The 25,749-nt window shown below is 40.3% G+C and overlaps 1 protein-coding gene across 2 annotated transcripts; it reads left to right on the top strand.

The window, feature by feature from the left end:
• The first annotated feature begins 5,850 nt into the window (after positions 1 to 5,850).
• SKA1 (spindle and kinetochore associated complex subunit 1) lies at positions 5,851 to 14,519 on the top strand. Of its 2 annotated transcripts, none has more exons than XM_045528050.1 (7): positions 5,851 to 5,954; positions 6,622 to 6,717; positions 7,389 to 7,513; positions 9,201 to 9,298; positions 11,425 to 11,562; positions 12,309 to 12,478; positions 13,286 to 14,519. In XM_045528050.1, exons 2-7 carry the CDS (start codon positions 6,633 to 6,635, stop codon positions 13,432 to 13,434), a joined length of 765 nt encoding a protein of 254 aa, XP_045384006.1. In that variant the 5' UTR covers positions 5,851 to 5,954; positions 6,622 to 6,632; the 3' UTR covers positions 13,435 to 14,519. The 2 variants fall into 2 exon arrangements, with proteins under 2 accessions (XP_045384006.1, XP_045384007.1); XM_045528051.1 differs by lacking the exon at positions 5,851 to 5,954 and adding an exon at positions 6,036 to 6,165.
• The last annotated feature ends 11,230 nt before the right edge of the window (positions 14,520 to 25,749 follow it).

The following is a 25,749-nucleotide window of genomic DNA, read 5'->3' on the forward strand; positions in this document are numbered from 1 at the left end:
ACTCCTAAGGCCCCCTTGATGCAGTATTTCAGTAGAAGGACCCCTCAGCCTCAGGGAGGTAGCTGGAAATCCCTACCCCTTCCTTTCTCCCCATCTTCCTTTTCTTGTCTTTCAATGGTTTTCAACCTTGTTGTACATTAAAATCCAAGGAATTTTTAAAACTTATGAGCCTGAAGCCCACCCCTAGACCAATTAAATCAGAAGAAACTTTGCAGAGAAACCTAACCCAAGAAGGAGGGATTGAGGAAGGCTTCTGATGGGAGGGGATTCATTTGCTGAATTTTGAAAAATGAATGGGAATTACTGAGATAGAAAATAAAGAGGGGTGTGGACAGAAGACCATCATGAGCAAGGACTTAGAGGTGTCGCACAACATGGACGGGCTGGCAGGGCTTGTGTGTGTCTTGGCGGGAGGGAGGGTGTCACATACCAGCACAGGAGCAACTGCTGCTGTGAAATAAACTTCCAAGGAACAGGTGCTGAGAGATGACGCTGATGAGCCAGGAGGGGCCAGGGCAAGGGGGGACTTGGGCCTCATTGAAGGGGCCTGGGCTTCCATGTCAATTCAGAAAGGGAGGCTGAGAGCTGCCATCACGCCTGAGCTCACTCCTGACCACTGTGTCCTGGCCTCCTGGTGTGGCTGCCGTCTTGACAGCTGAATCACAACTCTGATTCTACTTTTGTAAACAATAGCAAATGTGAGTGGACTGATACAAAAAGGATGCTGTTGTCAATTCCAGAGCTGCCCTGGATGGCAGTGAGTCAGGCTGGAGTGGAAGAGGCAGGACTGGAGCTGGGCTGGACTAGTGAAGCGGGGGGTGGCGGGGGGGGGGCGGGGAGTCAGGACCCAGACAACAGTCAGGAGGGCAAATAGGAAATGCACTGTGTGCAAAGAGGGGAGGGGAGGCGAACAGATAACACTAAGTGAAGTACATGGTTTGGCAACATTGGGTATATCCCATGCTGGGTACAAGGGAAAAGGCAGAGGGGACAATCTGTGTCAAGGAAGGTCCCCTACAGCTTCAGCGGGGTCTGGTGAGGGAGAGCCAAGCCACTCAGCTGCAGCATATGCACGTGACCATGTGCAGAGGAGGACTGAGCTTCTTGCTTGACCCACCAACATGGCAGGGACACATGGGCTGCTCCCTGTGAGGGCAGCCAGGCTCTGGGGGTGCTTGTCCACAGCTCAGACTCCTCCTGGGAGGCCTCGGCTTCTCTCACACACCAATAGCATCTGGGAATGTAAATCGACCATGCTCGGGTCTGTCCCCTCTGCTCTAACAGTATTGCAATGTGTAGTGTGAAAGATTCCCATTGTAATTTGATCATTTTCTAGATTATCTAGGAAGTTTATTTGGAGGTTTGGGGTGCTCTAATGATGTATAATAAATCTTTGGTGCAAAGATCTAAAATCTTGCAATTTATTATAAGCATCTTTGAAGTACATGAATTATTAATTTAGCCTTATATAAGTCTTATACACAAGATTTATAAGTATATCTACTATACAGAATGTGTACTTCAGTATGATTGGTTGTATCCACAGATAGGGTTCTTCCAAAACAGAAAGGGCCTCATTTTATAGACTTGGACATCATAATGGCAGTCAATTAAATGAAATTCTCTGTTTTCCTTTTTCATTGCTATAATAATTTTTTCTTAAGGAAAAAAACTTTCAGAAGGTAAACAAGAAAAATACCTTGGCCCAGAAGATTAAAACATATTCAGCAAAATGAAAACGTTGATGTAAATGACGTAGAAAAGGTCCTGTCTGTCCTGTGGCCCATTTTAAGAGATCTGATTGGCAGCTGCTTTCACAATTAATTGGTTCTGGAAAATTTGGCAAGCCTTACTCTTCTCTACCTCAAAAATTGGACAACTGCCCACTTTGCAAATACCAATATAGCAATATCCTGTAAAGTAGATACTCTACGGTATTGTGTTTATAGCAGCCTGAGCTGACTAAGACAGTGTGTGCTCATTTAAGTATATTGAAAATATAGAAAAAAATCTTATAACACAAATACTTTGGGAAAAATCTCTATCAAATAAAAGAGGTAGTTAAGTAACTTATTATAGTGCTTGATTTCAAATATGTATATACCAAGTATTGATGGCTGTTCTGAGAAATATTTTATGAAATTCACAAAGTATGCTAGCATGTGAATGTCATAATCTAAGTGCTTGTGCTGTCTTTCATTTGAGCCCCGAGATGCACTTCCATGATTTCCATCTAGCCCTCGACTCCGTAGGGAGCAGGTGCTGACCTATATGGACTGCTTCAAGGGTTCCCTTTGCCTTCTGGCTTCAGGTTAGGTTCAGCCAACAGGGGGGAAGATTATCAAGGAAAGATCCATAGGAGGGAGGAGAATGAAGGCAGTATTTATTCTCCCAATGGGGGTGCTCAGAAACTATACCAATGGCCCAAGTCTCTGCCTAGTGCAGGGACCTCTTCCCTGCAGCTGCACCACTCCCCTACATGACCTTTAGTCTTTGTGCTTAGAGGTAATAGCTGTTCCCTGAGACTGTGAGCCCCAGGGAACCGCACCATCACTTGTTACCTTCCATACACTGCCCACACATTTTAAGTAGTTCTTTTTATTAAATTCTCCTCCAGTGATCCCATTTGAGTTTTCCATCTGTTTCCTGCCAGAATCCTGAAAGATACAGCATGTTTACTCTTTTCCTTTGTGTAAATTAAACACACAGCAAAAGGTGCTAAAATACAATCTCTGGTTATAAAAAGCTGGAGAAATTCTGTGCTACAAAGCTGCTCTATTAATACATCTCTTTTTCCTTTTCTTTAAATACAAGGCAATGCTCTAATTTTCAGTTAGGTCAGAGTCTCTCTTGAGATCAGTTCACCCGCAGCCTGTCAGGGTCTGAGGGGTTGTTCAAACATTGTTGTTGCATATCCCTTTATATAGCAACCATCCCCTAGAATGTGTGAACTAGGAAGAGCACAGATTTTCTTACTATTATTGGAAAATTGTTAAGTAAGTTTTGTCATGTGTGTCTTTGCCCCTTCCCCTCAGCAGGCAGCTGGCCCTCTAATGTTATCCTCTTGTTCTCTAAACACATTCTGTCACATTAAAATGCTAGACGCTAGCAGCTAGAGACACAAAATTTTAGTCTTTCATAGTAAAAAAATTATATGTATAGGCTGTGGACTGAATTGTGTTTCCCCAAAATTCATATGTTTAAGCCTTAACTTCCAATGTGACTGAATTTGGAGATATAGCTTTTAGGAGGTAATTAAGGTTAATGAGGTCTTAAGGGTGGAGCCCTAATCTTATAGGATTGGTGGCCTTATAAGAAGAGGAAGATCTCTCTCTCTCTCTCTTCTTACCTCTCCCCACCATCACCACCACATGAAGACACAATGAGAAGGCAGCTGTCTGCAAGTCAGCAATGAGGGGAGGTACAACAACAATGGCAGCCAGGCTTTTTGTCTGCACCTCTGTGATCAGAAGCAGCAATCCATGATCAGAGACCAGATCCCAGATATTTGGAGGACAGAGTTGTTTTTGCCCACCCTGGCTCCCACAGGCTGTATGCAGGCTACTCCCAAAACACATGCACAGCTGCCTGTCATGGCACTGAGGGTGGAGCATGGGTAGCTACTACTGTACTAAGAGCTGAACTGATGGAAATTAACCACAATTTACCCTCCAAGTCTTCTCCTGAAAGTTGTGAGCTTTCAATAGACTCCACAATTCCAAAATCATTACATCAAATAGTTTCTGCCAGTACAATTGTTGTCCAGATGGGGAGACAGATTCTGGTTCCTCCTACTTTGCCATCTTCCCAGAATCCTCATAAAAAGTTTTAAAAAGTAATAAGGCTAAACAGCCAAAGCATCTATATTTGCCTATGTATGGGAGCTAAAATTTTCTTCCTCCCTCCTAGGATCTTTGGCTAGGACTAACATAATACAGGTTAACAAGAGAAAAGCATACAAATATTAATAACTCTTTCACATGTACATGATAATCCTCACAAGAGAAATGAAGACCCAAAGAAACAGAGCTGGATGCATACAAACTGAATTGGACACAGAATAGTAAATTGTCAAAATATGACACGATAAAGGGGCTTAGATTAGGGCAGTTAATTATGGGGAAGTGACTAGGAAGATAAAGGTTAGTTCAACAAGATTTTGTAAATATTTCTCTCAGCTTCCACTTCCCATCTCTAGTGATATGTCCTCTTGGTATAGTGAGGACACCTTTCATATGGGATTTTCATCTCCTGCTTTCAAGAAGAAAAAGGAAGGCCAGTGTATCCTTTTTGCATCTACTGTTTTTTAAGTACCTTTAACTCAAAAGAATCAATGTGCTAGAATGGCATATTTTGAGGTGGCATGTTCTGAACGCCTTCACCTACTCAGAGTCTATACTTATAAATAGAACTCCTACAGTCTTGAGGACACAATGTATTGTCCAGATTAAATTTTTTAAAAAGATTTTTTCAGTCTCCATTGGAGATTGTGAATGACCAGTGAAAAGCAGGTAGAAGCCATTGGGTGTGGCTTCCAGGAAAAAAGTTTTAAAGGTGCTGGTTCAGCTGGCAGGTAAATCTATTACCCTTGCCTCTTCCTCTTTTCTGCTGCCTGAGACAAAGACCTGATGACAGGGATTGGCAATCTTAAGACAAGAATGCATGATACTATGGATGGTAGAGCCAAAAGATGAAAGGAACTTAGTGAGCTACCACTCCTGCCCTGGGATGCTTTTCCATTTTCTTTTTTGTTTTCAACAGGGAGAATTAAACTTTCGTTTTTCTTCTTTTAAATTTATATTTGCCCTTACAGAGGCTGTAAGCCCCAGGAAGACAGAGTCCCTATCTTTTGTTCACAAACTTGGCTGCTTTTTGGAATTATATGGGATGTTTTTGTAACAGGGGTAAAGGTCTGAAAAAGGGCAATGAAATGTTCCACAAGTTCTCTCTTTAAACCTCCCCCCCCCACTTTGGGAATTAAAACTTGCATTCCTTCCAGAGGCCAGTGATCAAAGGGGCAGGAAAATGTTCTTTGATGTTTGTTTTCTATTATCTTAAACCACAGGAGATAGCTCAACAGAATTGTCCAGAATTGTCCGGACAAGGGTCGTAAGATCACAAGATAGTTGTCACTGGAGATAAGGTTGACATAACCCAAGACTGAAACCAGAAACCACTGATTATAGTTAAGCAAAACAATAGCCCAAAGCTGCAACACGTGACACGAGTTGGGTAGACCCGAGCCCAACTCCAATCCCCTGCCCTTTAAAAAACCCTGTTTTTCTGCTTATAGTCAGGATGGTGGTCTTTGAGATGCTAATCTCCTGCCTTCCTCATTTGCTGGCAAACTAATAAACTTCTCTTTCCTTTTTTCTTAAACCACTTGTCCTCGTTCTTCGTTCGCATTGATTGGGTCTCGCAGACAAGTACTGACCTTTAAGGTAACATTTTAAAAAGCACTAAGGTTTGGGCCTCACCTCTCGGGTGTCAGATTTCATTGATTGAGGGTATGTCCTAGGCTTTGAGAGTTGTGAGGCTGCCCCTAGTGACTCTAATGTGCAGCATTTTGAGAACCACTGTTTTAGCTCGCCATTGCATCCCCAGAGCGCTTGGCAGGTCTGCGGCCAGGACTAGGTGACTGACTGACATCAACCGAGACCGCCTGGAGTAGGAGGGGCACCGCCGCGGCAGCCTTTCGCCGGGAAGCCGACTCTACTCCGCCTTTCCCCCGCCCCGCCTCTTCCCCGGCCTGGCCCCGCCCTCGGCCCCGCCCAGCTGCGGTCCCGGATGACGCGAAATCGCGCACAGGCGGGGAGCCTGCACCTCGGAAGTGCGGATGTGCGCCTGCGCAACGCGGGGATGCGGCGGGCCGTTTGAATTTCGTCCTCAGCGTCTAGTCTCACGATCACGGGCTTCCGGCGGAGAGTTGGACGTCTGCAGCTTGCGACCCAGCTGTGAGTAGGCCGTGTACTCGTGGGCCGGCTTGAGGTTGGAGTCTGGGTGTTGGGGACCTCGCCTTCGGAAGCAGCCCGAGACATTGCTTGGGGCGTTGGGGGCCGCGGGCCGTGCCGGGCGGCGCGGAGGACAGGACTTGACGTTCCTCCGCTCTGTTTAGCTGCGGTGGCCGCTTTAGACCCGCTCCTTCTCACGCTCAGTGAACAGCAAGTGAGTTCTTTCCCCTCTCTCTGCCTCTTACCGACCCCAAACTGGAGAGCCCCAACTCCCCACAGCATAGGAAAAGTAGTTACCTGGCCCTTTTCTTTGAAATTATGGTGTTTGTTTGAAATGCGTGTGTATTTTGCGTTTTTAAAGAAAACACTAACGTTGTCATTATAAATAGTGCATTTGTCCTCTTAAATCCTTAAGAAAATGCCCTGGGTTTATCCCCTGTACACTGGTTTGGGATCCATTGACTGCCGAAGTTTCCGAGATAAGTCAGAACTGTACTTTGGTTAGAGCCTGAGTTTTGTAGAATTGAAAGAAATTGCTCTCGAGTTTTTGTACTTTTCCTTCAAGGAGATTTGATTTAGTCAATATTTACCATTCTTGGATTTTGAAAGTGAACAGAAATTTGTCTGGCTTTTTTTTTTTTTTTAAATGTGTTTATGTTTTCTTCTTCAGAGGCTTGAAGGATGGCCTCAGATCTGGAGCAGTTATGCTCTCATGTTAATGAAAAGATTGGCAATATTAAGAAAACTCTGTCATTAAGAAACTGTGGTAAGTAAAACACATTCCACTGACTTTGTATATACAAAATGCATTTTGATTACTGTTCCATTTTGAATGATTATCTCATACCTGGTTAAGTGAATGTATCTTAGGTAATTTTAGATTTTGAAGACTGTAGTCCTAGGTGTTGAAGCAGTAGTTCTTTTTCTAACCTCAGTGTCTTTCTAAGGTACAGCTGTCTATATTAAGAGTTTACATGGTGTCTTAGTTTTGCTATAAAGGAATACTTAAGTCTGGGTAATTTACAAAGAAAAGGTTTATTTGGCTCACGGTTCTGCAGGCTGTACAAGAAGCATGGCACCAGCATCTGCTTCTGGTGAGGGCTTCACAGAGGTTCCAATTAAGGTGGAAGGCAAAAGGGGAACAGGAGTATCACAGGGCAAGAGAGGAAACTGGAGGTGGGGGAATGTCCATTTTCTTTTAAACACCCAGCTCTCATGTGAACTAACAGAGGGAGAACTCATTATGTGGGGAGGCCATCAAGCCATTTATGAGGGATCCGCCCCCATGACCCAAACATCTCCCACTTAGGCCCACCTTCAACACTGGAGATCAAATTTCAATGTCAGATTTGGAGGAGACAAACATCCATACATGGGTACTTGTACATTATTGCTTTTCTATACACTTTGTTTCTATTTTATCTTTATTTATAACAGGTCAAGAACCTACTTTGAAGACTATATTAAATAAAATAGGAGATGAGATCATTGTAGTAAATGAACTTCTAAATAAATTGGAATTGGAAATTCAGTATCAAGAACAAACCAACATTTCACTCAAGGTAATGTTTTTCTAATGAAGACAGAGTAAAAAGGCAATAAATACAAACTCCCTAATCAACAGGTAATTCTTAAGGATTCTTTGTTTATAATGTTCTTAGCTTTATAAATTATTGATAGTATAGAGTGTGATTTGTGTTTTGTTTTGCTGGTATAAAGGTGTTCATAGCATTACAGCTATTTCTTTCTTTATGCTAATGGCCAATGGAGTTGAACTTTACTAAAAAGGAGTGTTTTCTAAATACATCTTGATACAGTTAATTTAAACAAATGATGTCCTGGTAGAGTGTTATATAAAGCAGTGGCCCCCAACCTTTTTGGCACCAGGGACTGGTTTCGTGGAAGATAATTTTTCAATATCCATGGCCAGGGGGTTGGGGACTGCAGATATTGATATAAAGAATACCTGCCTTGGGCAAGGAGATGTGGATTCTCACCTTGACTGTGTCCTTGGCACTCTATGCCACCCCGAGAAAGTCTTTTTACCTTTGGGGTCTCAGGATCCTCATTTGAAAAATAATAGATCATACTGGACAGTTTCTTAGCTCCCTTATATTTCTACATTTCTATATTTTTATAAAATGTAATAGAAGGATTCACCAGTAAAGAAAAGCCTGAGCCTCATTTATGTGTACATTTTGTTCTAAATAAGACTTTTAATTGACTTCACCTAATAAAAGTGCTCGTGTACTTCCTGATGGGAAAATACTCAACCTGTAGCATAATTGCCTCACGTTGTTATAGCTGTCAAAGTGTTCAGTGGGATAGAACAAGGGACCTGTATGGTCCTGTTCAGCCTTTTATAATCCTTAATGTCTGCAAAGATTTTTCAGTTTAGGAATGGGCACGGTTATACCTATCCTACTATTAGTCAAAATGAAATTAGTATCTATGAACATCATTCACCTCTTCAAAAAAAAAGATGTCATACAAATTTAAAATGGAAACCAATATTGGCATTTCAGTTCTAACTTGCTCATGAATGTCCAGGGTTTGGTGTGGACCTAGAGAATATTCATCGCAGAACTGAAGGCTGTTTGGAATTTCTATTCACATTATGATTGGGGGCCAGATAATGGGACTCCAAAGGTGCAGAATATTTTCCTTATTAAAATCTGTATGTGTTCATAGCCTCAAGTTCTAGTGGGAGTTAAATAAAGACGAAAAAAAAAAAACCCCAGTTATGATCAAGTAGAACTATTCATTAAGCTGGCATATATGCAGGTCAATGATAGAAGTCATTCTAAGTAGCGTCTCATGCTTGCCATCTGGGCAGGCATTATCCCTCTGATGCTGTCACACAGGTAGCACTGGGGAACATTTGCTAAGTCAACAAAAGCAATTTACCAGAATGAAAAACAAATTTTTGATATATTTCTTAGTTGCCTCCCAAGATTAAAGTATTTGGGAAAGACATAACTTCAGCCATGCTTTGTAACTGTAATGTGATTATAGTGATTGTTCTCTGAAAAGATCTAGTAGAGAAAATATTATACCACCACCCAAAAATACCTCTAGAAAACCAAAGGGCTCTTTTTTTTTATATTGCTACATTCAGTGCTTTTTCACTTCATTCTTCATTCTCAACACTCACGGTAGCTGTGATTATGGCTCAGTCTTTCCTGCTCTTTAGAATGTCTTAAAACACACACAGGGAGGCTTATTTGTGAATGTTTTCTTAAATTTTAGGAACTCTGTGAGTCTCTTGAAGAAGATTACAAAGATGTGAAACATCTGGAAGAAAATATTCCCTCCCATTTGCCTCCAGTAACAGTAACCCAAAGCTTGTAAGTATATTTATAATTATTCTTGCTATCTGGATTTATAAACCCATGCAAACAAATACTTCAGAGCTTTTTGTTCTTTCATGTACTTGAAGTTTTCTTGGTGATTATCCAATTTTTTTGTCACATACACTGGAAACAATATTTCCTCATATCTTCCCCAGCTTTCTTGTCCTACTATCTCTGAGGAAAATGTTACCTCTTTTTCCCAAGGCAAAGTCTCACTATCCTCTCTTGTTTCACTCGTTTCTTCCCCTTAGAGCAGTTTGTCAGCCTCAGTTTCATTGACATTTTAGGCGGGTAATTCTTTGTTGTGAGAATAGGACATTTAGTGGCATTCTTGATCTCTGCCCAGTAGATACTGGTAGCGTCCTTCTTCCCCAACCCAGCTGTCACAATGAAAAATGTCTGCAGACATTGCCAAATTCTCTCTGGGGGAAAATCTCCTCTGACCCTGGAGAACTACTGCATTAGGGTGAAAATAAGTTAATGAACTTCCTTCCCATCTTAACAATAGCCAAAGGAACGATAAACTTACCTCTTTTTCCCCCTGAAACTTCCATCCTCTCTCTCTGTTGTTCATTGACAATATATGTTTGTGCTTTGCCTTTCTCCCAGAGGTCCTAACACTTGGCTTTTTGCTGTCATTACATCACACTTATGAAATTGATTGCTTGAAGGTCACAAAGAGGTCAAAAATCCTTTTCCAGCCCCGATTTTGCTTTTCAGATTTCATCTTGTTTACCACCTTTTGTTTTTGAAATTCTGTTTTCTGCACTGCCACTGTGCTTTCTTAGTTGTCATCCCACATCTCTGGCTTGGCTGCTTCCTTTTCTTCTGCCCTCCTTTAAATTATAGGTGTCTTCTAAAACTATTTTATTCATGCTTAACCTAACCCCAGTGTTAATGCTCTCGCATGTCCAACTTCAGCCTTGACATGACATCTAGTTCTGGTGATTTAATGGCTGCTGGGAATCTGATGAATGAGTTATTTTTCTCCTCAAACTGTGCATTTCTAAGACCTGGCTCTGTTATCACCCATCCATCCAATCACTGCTCCCCTCCTCCCTTCACCCAGACACTCTCTCTTAGACATCATCTGTCACTGGACATCAGCAGGAATATGGCCAGAGGAATTTTCTTCTTCTAAACTCTCTATAGCCTAGCTTCAGCTCTCAGGGATAGGTCAAAGCAGAACCTTTCTGTAGGTTGAAATGTAATTTTCAGCTGACATATGCGGCAGGGCATGATGGAGAAATCAGGTGCTTCCTCAGCACAGGGTCCAGAGAAGCAAGTACAGGTGAGATTCAGCCAGTGTCTCAGTGGAGTCTCAAGTTAGGATTCACGTAAGGATGATGGCACGATAGCACTGGGCATCTTTATCTTGTTTTTCCTTGTTTTTAAAAAAATTGTATATATTTGTGGGGTACAAGTGCGATTTTGCTACATTGATATATTGTATTGTAGTGAAGTCAGGGCCTTCACAGTACCATCACTAGAGCAACGGCATTGTCTCCACCGGCAACCTGCCATCACCCACACTCTCCTTCCCATCATTCCATACCCTGCTTCCGTGTGTATACATTATTTAGCCCCCACTTATAAGTGAGCTGTAAGACATTTGTAAGTGTCTTTCTGTGTCTGAGTTGTTTTACTTAAGATAATAGCCTCCAGTTCCATCCATGTTGCTGTAAAACAGGATTTCATTCTTTTTATGGCTGAATAGTATTCCATTGTATACATAGACCACATTTTCTTTCCAGTTTCAGAACTAGGGAAGTCAGGAGAAGAAGCTGTTTAGAGGTTAAGTTCAACTTCCACATACTGACTTTAAGGAGCCAGTGGGACAACTGCTGAAGATGTTTAGCATACATACAACATGCACCATGTTTTGCAAGTGTAAATAAATACATATTACCGAAGATTTGGGGCTAATTTTTCAACATTCCCTTCACTATTTAGATTTTCATGAACAATAGGGGTAGGGATAGAAACAAATGTTGGCAATAAAATTATTATTACAGGATGAATCATGCATTTAATATTGGTTATTTTCAGTTGGGAAAACTTTCCAGTATGCTGCGTAATTGTGACAGTTACCAATATGTATGTATATCTCTGTTCCGTAGTGAGAAGGTGTCAGATGCTGACTCTGAAGAACCACTCAAAGTTGAGGAACCTGCACCCATAAAGAAGCCCCCAAAAGAACAAAGAAGTATTAAAGAAATGCCGTTTATAACTTGTGATGAGTTTAATGGTATTCCTGCGTAAGTATTTAAGAAAAATTTTAATGGTCAACTCTTTAATAATCAACATAGACTCCCTGGTGGTCTAGTGGCTAGGATTTAATAATCAATGTACATGATTGTTTAAATCATAAAGCTTGAGTATATTAATTGGACTATGCTGTTTCAATATTGACCTTTTCTAAAATAGTTTTACTTTATACTATGAAAATGTAAGAAGTTTTTGAAGATGCTTAAAATCATGTTTTTTGTTTCATTGCAAAACCTCATTTCATAGAGAGACCCAGAGGTGGATCAGTTTATTGCTTAGGTCTTCTCCAGGACCATTTTGTTGTGGTTTTCTTTGTCCCTTGTCTTGTCCTTCTCCTCTTCCTTTTTTTCCCTCCCTCTTTCATTCTCTGAATGGATAATAGTTTTTGTGTAGCACTAGAGTGCTATGAGTTGCATACTTTAATGGTAAAATTTTTCTTTCCTTTGCTCACAAATGTTTAAAAATGTTTAACTAAACTTATAATTAATCAGTCCATTTAAATCAGAATTTGAGAGCTTATTTTAAATTATAATGTTCATTCTCCATAGGTGGAGAATGGAGATTGATGCATCCAAACATAATTAGAGAAGATAAACACTGATGTGTTGTCATCTCTGTTTAATTTTTCAGCTCTTGAAATGTGTCTGGTTTATTCGGAAGGTAACATAAAGTTTTTTTTAGAAAGGGTGCTATTGTTTTGCTACTATACAAAGTCATCATACTTACTTTTTTACAGGTACATGAAATCCCGTTTAACCTATTGTAAAATTAATGAAGTTATTAAAGAAATCAACAAGGCAGTAATTAGTAAATATAAGATTGTACATCAACCAAAAAAGTCTATGAATTCTGTGGCCAGAAATCTCTATCATAGATTTATGGATGAAGAAACGAAAGATACCAAAGGTAAAATGGTAGCATATATATATGTACATGTGAACTGTTTGGAGTATAAACTAAATCATGGGAAACACAGCTAATTCTAGAAAATTCTAAATCTAGAGTGTTAATTCCCAACCAGTGGCAATTTTCCCACCAGGGGACATTTTGGCATGTCTGGAGACATTTTTGGTTATTATAACTGGGGTGGGGGAAGATCCTGGCATCTAGTGGATAGAGGCCAAGGATGCTGCTAAAACAGCCTACATTGCACAGGACAGCACCCACAAAATGAACTAGTTGGCCCACAGTGTCTGTAGTGCTGAGCCTGAGAAACATTGCTTTAGAGTCTATTATGGAACTATACCCAGTGTTTTGAGAATCAGAATAGTAATGATAACTGTTAGTCATGCTTATATAGTGCTTACTATGTGCCAGATAGTGTGCTAAGAACTTTAGTCCTTGTAACATACTTATCACCTAGGTACTACTATTATTATCCCATTTTGCAGACTAGGCAAAGAATGCTTAACTTACTTGCCCAAGGTCAGCTAGTTAAGTGATAACGCTGCTACAGGTGCCATTGCATTAATCACTACACTATATTGTCTCTTGAAAAGTGAATTGCTCAGAGGGATACCAATTCTGAAATGGTACAGTAAGTATGCAACTTCAGTTGGTAGAATAATTATTGTTTTAGGAAGAATACCAGTTCTTTTATTAGATAATGAGAGTAAAAATGATGAATGCCATTCATATTCACAATTTAATGCATTAAAGACTCATCTTGAAAATTGGCCTTATAAAAGTTAGCACTAATATCTTTATTTTCAGGTCATTATTTTATAGTGGAAGCTGACATAAAGGAGTTCACGACTTTGAAAGTAGACAAGAAGTTTCATGTGTTTCTGAATATCTTACGACACTGCCGGAGGCTGTCAGAGGTCCGAGGGGGAGGACTTACCCGTTATGTTATAACCTGAGCCCCTGGTGAGCTTTTGAACAGACCAACAGTAGGGTATAGAGGCTATTCCTAAAGTTTTCTTATATACAATTTCTTTAGCTTTTTCATTTTCTGTTTTTGTTTCTTTTTTGAATAAAGCTTATATATTTTCAAGATTCACTTCCTTTCAGCAAATATTAGTCACCTGCCATATAAGCCTCTGTACTAGGCATATAAACAAACTAAAAAATGCTCATATCTAGTTTTTGTGTTTAGTGGACAGTGCTACAGACCCCATAAGATGGGTACAGACGTGACACTGGAAGGAAAAGGTCAAGAAGATACAGTCAAGGATACATAGGCCCTTTGGAATTAAAGGTCACTAGGGTCTAGATTCCATAGATGGCATTTCAGTGTATAAGGCATGGTAGATTATTAGCTCAGTCTCCAGCTGCTCTCCTATCTGTGTCATCATAGCAAGTTATCAAACCTGAGGAGGGGGTTGTGGGAATCCCCGTTTGCAGCCAAGTTGGACAGAAGTGTGGGTAACCTGGGTATGCACTAGTTGTGATTGGTGTGTGAAGTAGCATGCAGCCTTGTGAGACTGAGCCCTTCATCTGTGGGGTCTGCACTACCTCCAGGTAGTTAGTGTCATAATTTTGTAGGCTACCCAGCTGGCGTCCAGAGAGTTGGAGAATTGGTTGGTATGGGGTATAAACCTCACACGTTTAGTGTCAGGAGTAGTATGTGAATATCGGTATAGAAGAAAACAGAGCTTTTGCTTTTCAGATAAAAAAGATGATGCAGTAACATGTGAGGGCAGGTTGATAGTAGTCATGAAACATGGGTTATTGGATTGTAAAACCTTAGCCATGTTTCTCTTCTGCAACTGGGGAAACTGCTCTACCTATGTCTGTGCCATCTGCTTGGCATGCTTGTCCCTGTAGCAGAGAATGAAAGCGTCTCACCAGACTTTGTGGCCTGGTTAACACCCTCACTGTAAGGACCACAGGGTACCTTACAGGCACTGCATATTTACTGTTATCCTTTTTTCTCAATTTAAATGCAGGGGTGTTTAATTTTTTATGCCTCAAATTAAAATAATGGCATTATCTTTTATTTTGTCTTAAGTCTTACTTGATTTTTCTCTTTGTAAAATTTTTCCCTGGGAGAAAGTTTTCTCTGTTTAAAATATTTCTTCCTGAAACTAATATCAAACAATTTTGTCAGTAGGTTTGCTTCATTTTGGCAAGAATGGACACTGAGGTGAACAGTTAGTCTCTATTTTGTTAGCACATAATCAACTTGTTACATTAATTTAGGTGTGCAGTTGATATAGTTGTATTCCTCAAAGAATAATAAACACATTGTTTCAAACCAATTAATTTGTAACTTGAACTTCATTTTCAAGCAAAATGACTGGCTTATTCTATTTAGTTATTTTTTTTTTTAAATAATATTTTTAAAATTTTGAAAGAAAGTTGTGGTCTTGTTTCTCTTTGCCCTTTCTGTGCTTTCCCTCTTCTCGTGGGCATGCCCCAGCCAGTGGCCCCACTCCACCCTCAGAGCCTGAGACCCCTCCTCTGTAGGCCCGGGGCAGGAGTGGGGCTGCCCTTGGGCGTGCAGACCTCCTCCAGCCTGCTGTCTGTGTTGGCTATTGAGATACTTATTTTTATATGATAAAATCTTCAACCTGTTCTTTTATATAATGAGTTCGGGTTTTTGGAAAAGTTGGTTATTTGTACATAAAACAGTTTTTTCTTCAGGTAACAGAGGCTAGTTAAAAATGATCATGAGACATCACCGTCTCTTTCTTGCTTTACCCCTTCCAAGTACACTCTGTCCCCTTGAACCTCCCCAAAGTATGCTCTGTCCTCTTGTATGTTTCCTGAGGTGTAGGTGTCCCCTCCGATGCTTTTGGCCTCATCTGTATCTCAGACCCTGGGCCACTTGCTCATGGAGAGCCCTGACTGGCCCTGCCACAGGCACCAGCACTGGCTGTTCTTTCTCTGAACATTGGTAATTAATGTCTTCTCCCTGGGTGAGTGCCAGGCTGTGGCCTCAATGACACCTGCCGTAGTAGCAACTGCTGGAGCGCCTGTTCCCAGACCCGACCCAGCGGGACCTGGGAAGGTTCTGGCTCCTCCTCCTTCCAGGCCTGTCAATGGAAAAGAACCCAAACTCTGTACAATAATTTAAAGAGGCTTATTCTGAGCCGAATATCTGCAACCATGGCCTTGAGCAAGTGATCTCCGTATGGTTGAGTCACAGTTTGGTTTTATACATTTCAGGGAGACAGGAATTACACGTAAAGTCATAAATAAATAAGTGAAAGGCACATGTTGGTTTGGCCTGAAAAGGTGGGACATCTCAAAGGGGCGAGGGCTTGTGATTAGGAAGTCTGTTAATCAGAGATAAGTCACCTGACATAGTCTCAGACTCAAGTGATCTGTTAAGTAAATTGAGGACCTGCAGGTGTGGTTTTAGCTTCGCCTTGCCTAGCCTCAGGCCTGGTAATGAGTTACAAAGGATATCTCCAAGAAGGCAAGTCGGCACGATGAGGTAGGTCTAACCTCCCTTCTCATGGCCAGCAACTCAGTTTTAAGGTATTTCTGGGGTACCCTTGGCCAAGAGGGGATCCACTGTCAGCTGTGGGGCTTAAGATTTCATTTTAGTTCACAGGCCCCTTCTCACAAACTCAGTGTCTACCACCCTAGTCCCAAATGGTGTCACCTCTCCCGTGGATTGTTACAAGAACTGGTGATAAGTAGTAAGTGACTGAAACCGACAGTCACACTCAGGTTCATTAAGCCAAAGGCTGAGGACCCACCAGGAAAAGCACAGACCACAAAGCATCTGTGGGCTCTCAGCAGTGGGATTTAGGAACCAAGGTATTTAAGGCAGAGGGTACACAGAAAAGAGGAAGGAATGTGGAGGGGTAGGCAGTGAGGCAAATGGTTACATGCCTGTGAGGCTCTAATTAGTGCTCAGTAAATCTACGTTTTACATAAGGTGGCCATTCCAACGGGAATGGAGGGAAAGAAATCAATTATGTAGTCTTCTCACAGTAGGCAGAGGACTCACTGATCTCATCCTCCCTGGTGTGCTTCTGTGGAGATAAGCTTGTACTTAACAGAACTCAGGATCAAGGATTTATTTAGGTTGTAGCTCAGAGGTTATAATTTGCATGTGCTAGTTTTATAGGGGCCATATATCCTGAAAGGTTTAGGGCTAACAAGGCAGTTCCGTGTAAGCAATCTGTGAGGACCTTATTGTGGGAACCTGGCCTATGCATAAAGCCATGACAAAGGGTCGTGAAATCTCACAGCTGTTCATCTGGGGAGAGGATGGCAGTGCTGCCTGATCCAGTTCCCAGGCTCCGTCTCCCTTGTGGCATAATGAGTTTTGGGAGTCCTGGGATTTTATTTTTCCTTTACTCTGGTCTCTGTTTTTGTTCTTGCACCTACTGCCTAGTCTGCACATGAACCAAAGTTGGAATAGGTCACTCTACCACTCAGAGGCCTCCAGGTGCTTCCCATTGCTCACCTGCAAGGCCCCCACGGGTCCTGCGCAGCTAGGTGGTATTGTCTCCTACAACGCCACTTGCTGACTCTGCTCCAGCCACGTTGGCCTCCATGCTGCACGGCTGTTGCTTCTGCCCAGAAAGCTCCCACCCTTGCCCGTGTAACCTCCTCCTGCCCTCCTTTGAATCTCTGCTCACAATGTCATTTGATCTTTTAGGCCATCTCAGAGTAATTCCAGCTCCCTTCTGCAACAATCTCTCCCCACTCCCTGCTGTATTTTTCTTCATTGCACTTACATCTATCTGATGGTTTATACATTTTGCTTATTTATTTGTCTTTCTTCCCCCCATGAGAATATAAACTTGAAGTCAAGAGTTTTTGTCCCTTTTGTTCACTGCTGTGTCCCGAGTTGCTCTACTAGGGCTCTACAGTAGAGGGCGCTAAATAAATACTTATCGAATGCATATTAACTGAAACGGTGGCCTTGGGCAAGTGACTTCACCTTTCCGTGCCTTGGTTTCTTTCTATATGTATTGAAATGGTTGCACAAAAATTTCTCTAAGGACCATCTAGGTTAAATATTCTATGATTCTAATATTTCTAGTTACTTCTGGGAAATACACATTCATGATGAAATTAAAGGATATTCTGACTGGCTGGCTTATTAAAAAATGTAAAAAATATTCTATAATTACATGGAAATCTCATCTTTTAAGCAAAGAATCTAAATTATTAAGCTTCAAGAAATACTGAAATTCGAAGTTACTAATTACATAATAAAAAGTAAGAAGCTTTCATTGACTAAGGATCTTTATGAAAATGTGGGTTTTTTTAAACTAATATCTTTAGTTTTCTCATTTATTTTGCTTAGTAGATATGGTTTTAAGATTTCACAATTCGTAAATAAATTACACCTAATCATAAATTACTGTGGTGTATTGAATAGAACTATGTTTTATAGCATGCAGTTTTGTTTCATATTAAGTGATTGCTTTTATGAAATATCCCATCTCTTAATAAACCATTGCCATTGTTCCATAAATGCATCTACTAATACAAGTGGCAAAAAGGAAGAGGTACTCAAGATATTGAGGAATCTTCCTGATATATTGTAAACAATGTTACTCAAATGGTAGCCAAGACTATATAGTTGTTTTTTTAAAAATATTTTGAATAAAATTTACAATGTTATCTGTGGGAGAATTAGTACATTTTAAGCTACTCCTCTATTAGTAGGACCAGAACCTAGGAAGCTATCTCTTGACCTTTTTGATGAGAGCAGCAAAATATACTTTTAGAATATGGATATTCCCTTATCTCCCTTGGTTAGTAGTAATCAGAAATGTTATGCATCTGCTGTGTGTTCTGAAGGGTCCATTGATGTTTTCCTACTGAGAGTAGTGGGTAAGGAGAGCCACACTTCTTTGTTTTGAACATCTGTATTTTGGATTTAGGATTTTCTTAAAGAAGAACACATATATAGTCATCCCTCTGTATCTGTGGGTTCTGCATCTATGGATCCAACCAAGTTCAGATGGCAAATATTAGGAAAAAAACAATAAAAAATAATACAAATAAAAATACATATAACAACTATATAGCATTTACATTGTATTCGATATTATAAGTAATCTGGAGAAGATTTAAAGTATACAGGAGGATGTGTGTACATTATATGCAAATGAATACCATTTTACATAAGGGACTTGAGCATCTGGGCTTTTGGTATCCATACGGGTTCCTGGAACCAATCCCACACAGAGGAAGGACTGTGTATGTACACTTAATTCTGACTTGTTTCCACAGTTTGAAATAATATTGAGAGAATCGTGCTTCTGTTTATACTTTTATTATCAAAGCTAATAATTGAGGTAAATGCTTTTGCCAGGTGTCTCTTTTCTGGTCCTTTGTGTTATCAGAAGAAGGTTTTGGTATTAGTAAGCTGAAATTAAATTACTCACTTTTGGTAATCATTTCCAAGTTAGAGACCATGACAAATCATACCAATCATTTGTTTCCCTGAATTAGAACACCCAAGCCTCTGCTGTTCCATGTGGGCAGGGCATGGAGGTGGGTGGTTCCCTTCTATTCTGAGGTTCTCCTTGGAGGTGGGGTTGGATTCAGAGGTGTGTATTCACAAACACCTCTGCCGTTTATGAGTGTGAGCTGACTTCTGCCTTGGAGGAGGGGTGAGAAGGCTGTTGGCTCTTTCTGTCTCCTTGACTTGCTCCGAGTCAGAAGAGACTCCTGGACTTGGAGCAAACCCACCATATAAACTGCCATATTTCTAGTTCTGGAGCCCAGATTGCCATTTTAAGATTAGTAAGCAGCAGTATTTTAACCCTGCAGCCTGGAAATTCGTGTGTCAGATGTGATTTGCTGCTTGTCTATGCCATGAGGGCAGAGATACAATGATAAAGACAGGCTTCTTGTTTTTAAAATATTTGCAACCTTAAGAGATTGAGTCTCAAGAACCTTGAAGGAGTATAATGTATAATTTTATAGGGGATTAAATCTCACATTATATAGACAGACCTCCTCTGGGTGGCTATAATCCCAGCTGGTGAGATGTTTGGCCCCTGCTGTGAGGGATCACGGATTATTTATAACAATGGAAAGTGACTATCCCCCAGTTTCCTCAGCTACTAATTTCTCTTCCTTGTCTGATTGCACCTCCCAGTTTTGCTATTTCTGAATCATCTTTTCTGTGTACTCTTTGGCTCGTCCTGTATCTGCTCCTAAACCCAACCGTATCCCCAGCCTCTCCTGGCTGCACGTGGTCTGAACGCTTGGCCTCCCGACACGGACTCCCTTGTGCCCCTTTCAGCCGTTATGGCTTCCTGCAAAGGCCCTGGGAGAAACTTTCACACAGTGGTTTTTTTAATATATTTTTTTCACCCTAATAGACCAGATGGATCTGTTTATCCATTTGACAAATATTTATTGAGCATCTACTTTGATTCAGGCACTCTCTTAAGGGCAGAAGATCAGTGATACCAAGAAAGATATGAGGTTTTGCCTCCATGAAGCTCATTTTCTGGGAGAGATTACAGCTAAGTAAATAAAAAAATACTAAAGCATAAGTGCTTTAATATGGGAGTATAGGATCTTATAGGGACAGATGAAAGCATCTAACATAAATGTATAGGGATCAAGGACAGTTTCTTCAGGTAAGTGGCATCTGGGGTAAGGCCTGAGGGTGATTATGAGGAAATGGGCTCCAAGCAGAAGGGACAGTAGCTAACATTCCCTCGAACAACACCAGCCCAGGAGAGAATCCAGAGTTATGCCCAAGTTCCAACTATATCCTATACCTACCCTTTTTTTCTTTGGCTTAAGAGAGCATGTATTAATAGAATGCGAATCGAGCAATAAAGTCATCATAGGGATAAATATGAATCTGCTCTAACTTTTTAAAAAGATGAATCATAAATTATTTAAAAATTGCCTATTAACTAAGAATCCAGATATGATCCATAGAACTGCATTTCCAGAATGACTTAATATGTACCAGACGTGGTGCCTCACACATGGCAATTCATAAAGTAAACAAGAAAAGTCATTAGAAAATGCACCGTCTCCCCAAAGTAATCACCATTAAAAGTGGAGATACAGTCTGCCAGTCTTTTTTTTCTTTCCAAAATATATATTTTTAAATTTACAAAAGGGCCTTATTCTATATATATGGCTCTTTTTATTTAATAGATCATAATCATTTTCACATGCCATTAAATACTATTCTACAACATCATTTATTTATTTATTTATTTATTTTATTTATTATTTTTTTTGAGACAGAGTCTCACTCTGTTGCCCAGGCTAGAGTGCCGTGGCGTCAGCCTAGCTCACAGCAACCTCAAACTCCTGGGCTCAAGCAATCCTCCTGCCTCAGCCTCCCGAGTAGCTGGGACTACAGGCATGTGCCACCATGCCCGGCTATACAACATCATTTAAATAACTATTAATACATACTTTCTCATCTGATATATTTATTTATTAATAATTAGTTCCTTATTGTTAGGCATTTGAGGTGCTTCCAAAGTTTTATAAATCTTATATCTCAAAAAAGTCTGTAGGCTGTATAGCTAAATCTTTCTAGCTTTGGAACTTCTATAAAGTGTTTTTTCCTTTTCTTAAGTTGAATTTGAGACCCATTCATCATACACTGGTGAGGTGATACAACAAAAGGGAGATTTAGTTTACACTTGAGAAAATTTGGCTATGAAAGCACAAAAGTAGGAAGAAGAATTATGAATTTCTTTGTTATAAATCTAGGTAAGATTTTCAACTTTTATTTCCATAATAACTTTGTCATTTGTTGATATTTATTTACCAAAGTTCTAAAGAATTTTGAGAAATAATATGAAAAGCCACAGATATTAGATTAACTGTATAATGAAAATCAATGTTTTCTTAAAATGTTTATGATTATGAAACATAATAAAGTAATTACAAGAAAATCATTTTCATAACTTGCAATCAAATTTGATAGAAAACTAATACTTCATGTAAATTCAGAAGGAAGTAGATTCCTTCCAAGATCAGATTATTTAAAATATTTTAAATCATATAAATGTCAAACTATTAATAATAATTGGAATAAAAATGAATGGGATTGCGGTCTTATGATATCAGTTTTAGCTTGGACATCATAAGCGATCTAAATTTACTGTGTCTGAATAGACTTGGCTTATTGGATTAGAATGTTTAATCTGCTTAAAAACATATGTTGCCCTCAGTGATTTTAATATTAATATTTTTTATGGGTTTTTTAAAATTCAAATAACCTGTCAAGATTCTACTTAACATGCAAGAGTATTTTAAATTTTTTTCTATCACCTTCTGAGTTCAACCATCATATAGACTTTCTCCTCAGTGTTTGTTGTTTCCCTGACCTTATTCAGTGATAAACTTATTACTGTTGTCCTTAATATAATGCTATCACTGATAACATGAGTTTATGGGAGCTGGAGAATTCTCAGTTGACTCATAAAAGTTTGTGACTCCTTTAAAATTTTAGTGAAAAAGAAAACTCAGAAATATTATCTTGTTGATGTTGAATATTATCTTGTTGATTTTGAATTTCTTAACCTCTAGTACCTCAAGAACTGATACGGTTTTTGCTACTTTGAGATCATTAGTAGTTAGCTCAAAGGTAATTTCTTGCATCACAGATTCTTGATCATTTGGAAGCATCCTTTAAGAAGCCATGTTCTATAAACCTACTTAATCTTGAGGGAAGTACTAAACCTTTCTTAATTCCATCTAGGTCCACAGTTTTTCTTGCCAGAATTAATAGTACTGTTTGGGCAGTTACAGCCAGTGTAGAATGAAAAGGTTCCAGTTGGTCCCTTGCTTTCCTATAAATTATTTACATATTTAAGGACATGTGTAACATTTTTAAAAATATTTTTGCTGTTTTTTTTTTTAGAAGTGGATCTGTATTGCCCTCTAGTGGCCATGAAAATTTAAAAAGAGTAACCCTAAAAGGGAATAGTGACCATTTAAGTGACAGCCATGAAAACAGCAGCCAACTACTTCCATTTATTGCTGGAGTGCAAACATGCATGCCCACAGCGACCAGGTAGATGACGTCACAGGGAGTGAGCCAGGACAACATGGAAATGGCTCAACACTTCCTTCTCTAAAGGGGAAAGCCTCTACTGGATTCCGGTTCATGGCTCCCCCAGTAGAAGGCAAGCCAGCCCCTTGAAAGAGAAACTCCAGATCCAGATATTTATGTAAAAGTGCCCAAAGTTTAAATGTAGACAATTCACTAATTTTTCTTTTCAATCTCTGTGTGGGCCACTTACTGCAAATGCCGCCACTTTCTCACGTGTTAAATAAAACTTACAGGAGGCCCTTGGTTTGGACTGAGCTCCTGCACCAGGCCCCGACAGACCAAACCAAAATGGAGTTATTCATACTAAAGCTCCAGCCACCAAGTTGAAACCAAGTTGTTTATCTGGCCGTCAGAGAAATCGGGGGAGAGAGAGAAAGAGAAAATAGCCAAATTCCCTAACAGGCTAGTCCTTGCCAGCCATGATAAGAAAGTCCCCTGTGCTTGAACATTTACAAGGAAAGTAACTTTGAAATGCCCAGTCTGCTTTTTGCTTTTTGTTTTGTTTCTGCTTTCCTCAGCCCTTTTCTGTCTATAAAACCAATTGTAACTGCATCAGACCAATCTGGTTTAACTTTTATGTAACAAAGTTGTGAGTTGAAGGTTACATAACTTGAGCATGCCCAGATGAACCAAGCATGCGATCACAGGTGGAACCTAAGTGCTCAGGCTGAGGAGCGGACTGAGAAGTAGGGACTGAATTAAGAAGCGGACACCACTTGGCAGGTCCAGGATCCAATCAGATTGAGTCCTGTCATCACCCCATAGCAGGATCCAGTCAGAGTACATTTCCCGGCATCACCCCATCTCAAGATCCTATCAGATCACAGGGCATGACCCCTGACTATAAACCCTGTCCCAACCCCCAGCTTGGAGAGACAGACGTGAGTCCCACTCGTGTCTCCTTGTTTTGGCCGCCTGACTATAAACATTTCCTGCTGCAAAAGCCCAGTGCTTCAGTGTTTGGCTTTCCATTGCACACGGGCAAACGAACCCACTTTGATTCAGTTACACAATTTCCTCTGCTTAGCTCATGGGAACACTTGTTCTATTTTACGGAAAGAAGTGTTGCCCGATTCTAGAATCTTCAAACTAAATTTGTGGTAATTTTGTCTTTTGTCACTTGTAGCCTTTGACCTATTGCTGTTCTCTGTCCAATGGGCCCAGTACTAAGGGCCTTACATACAGTATCTCACTTTAGCTCACAAAACAGCCCTATGACAGGTTAGCCACCTTTTATAGATGAGGCAGAAGTTACATAAATTGCCTAAGATCATATGGCTTGTGAAACCCAGAGATGGGATTTATTTTTTTGGTTTGTTTGTTTGAGACAGGGTCTCACTTTGTCACTCTGGCTGGGGTGCAGTGGTGCGATCATAGCTCAATGCAACCTTGAACAACTGTGCTGAAAGGATCCTCCTGCCTCAGCCTCCCGAGTAGCTAAGACTATAGGTACATACCACCATGTGTGGCTAATTTTTAAAATTTTTTGTAGAGACAGGGTTTTGCTATGTCATCCAGGCTGGTCTTCAACTCCTGGCCTCAAGCAATCTGCCTTGGCCTCCCAAAGTGCTAGGATTATAGTCGTGAGCCACCACACCTGGCCAAGAGCTGAAATTTGAACCCAGCTCTTGCTAACTACAAAACCCGCAATTTTAACTCCTGTACTTATTTCCTACCATATGGTGTATAACAGTCATTCAATAAAGAAATAGACCAGAGACTGTTCTAGGTAACAGAAGTACAGCAGTGAATAAGGCAAATAAGTGGTTTGTGTGTGTGGATGGGGGTAGAGATGATAAACACGTGCATACATGCCAGTGTTGGGTAGTGACAACTGGTGTGAAAACATAAAGCAGTGTGAGAAGATGCAGAATGATGGGGGCTTGTTTGTGACAGGGTGACCAGGAAAGACCTCCCTGATGAGGTATCACCTGACCAGAGTGCAGTAAGGAAGAAAGTTAAATGAGTCCCTGGACGGCATGGGTGGGGGCAGGGAAGAGATAGAGACCAAAGGGAACAGCAACTGCCCAGTCTCCAGGAGATGAGTGCTCGGTCGGTTCCAGCAGCAGCTGGGAGGCCTGTGTGGCTGGAGTGAACAGATGAATGATGGGAGATGTAGGCAGGGCCAGAGAGCACTGGGCCTTGGCAGGCCGTGGCACGCATGATGAATTTATCCTAAGTATGACAGAAAGCCTTTGAGAGTTTTTGGCAGAGGAGTTGACACAAAAAGAAAAGTGAAGAATAAAATATCCCCCCAACCTGACACCTACTTACTTACCTTACGGCCTTACCTTACAAAATGTTCTCTGGCTGCACGTGCTCCCTGGTGCAGCCCCTGTTTCAACACCTTATACTTTGCTAAATGTAACATGTTTTCTTGCACCTGTGCTTCTGCATATGTATGTGGTTCCCTCACCGGGTATGCCCGACCATGCCTTATAGGTTCACCTTCAGAGCTATTTATTTAACCTTCTAAGCTCAACCTGAATATAAAGGTTGATTTTAGCTTTTCTCACTTTTCCAGGCCAGAGTTAGCAAATTCTTTCCTCTGAGCTTCTATACAATAACTATCATGCTAAAATTGAATTACTTCCTTTTTTCTCTAATTATAAAAATATTTTATGGTACTAAAAATTGAGAAATGCATCAATATATTTAAAAAGAAAACAAATTGCCATAATTCTTTCATAATACTATCATCCAGGAGCAATCACATATTGTTCTATTGCCTTCTAATCTTTTTACTGTCTGTACTTTATATATGTTGTCCTACTGAATTTTTCTCCATATAACATTGTGCCATAGACATTTTCCTGTTTTTGAAAACCTTGTTATTATGGATAATTTCAAACACATAAAAGTATAGAGAATAGTGATGAATGTACCTATTACCAAATCCCAACAATTAACAAAACTCATGGCCAATCTTTTTTTTTTTTTAGCACCTCAAGCTACTTCCCTGCTCAGGATTATTTTGAAGCAAATTTCTGATATGTCATTACAATTATAAACTTTTTTAATATGTATGTATGAAACAGTGGCTCTTGGGGTGATTTGCTACTCAGGGGACATATGGCAATGTCTGGAGACATTTTGGGTTGTTACAAATAGGAGGGATTTTTGGTACCTACAGGCATCTAGTGGGTAGAGATCAGGATGCTGCTAAATATCCCATAATACACAGGATAGTCCCACAACAAAGAATCAG

This window comes from Lemur catta, chromosome 16 (genome assembly GCF_020740605.2).
Source record: "Lemur catta isolate mLemCat1 chromosome 16, mLemCat1.pri, whole genome shotgun sequence".
In the NCBI taxonomy this organism is placed as follows: domain Eukaryota; kingdom Metazoa; phylum Chordata; class Mammalia; order Primates; family Lemuridae; genus Lemur; species Lemur catta.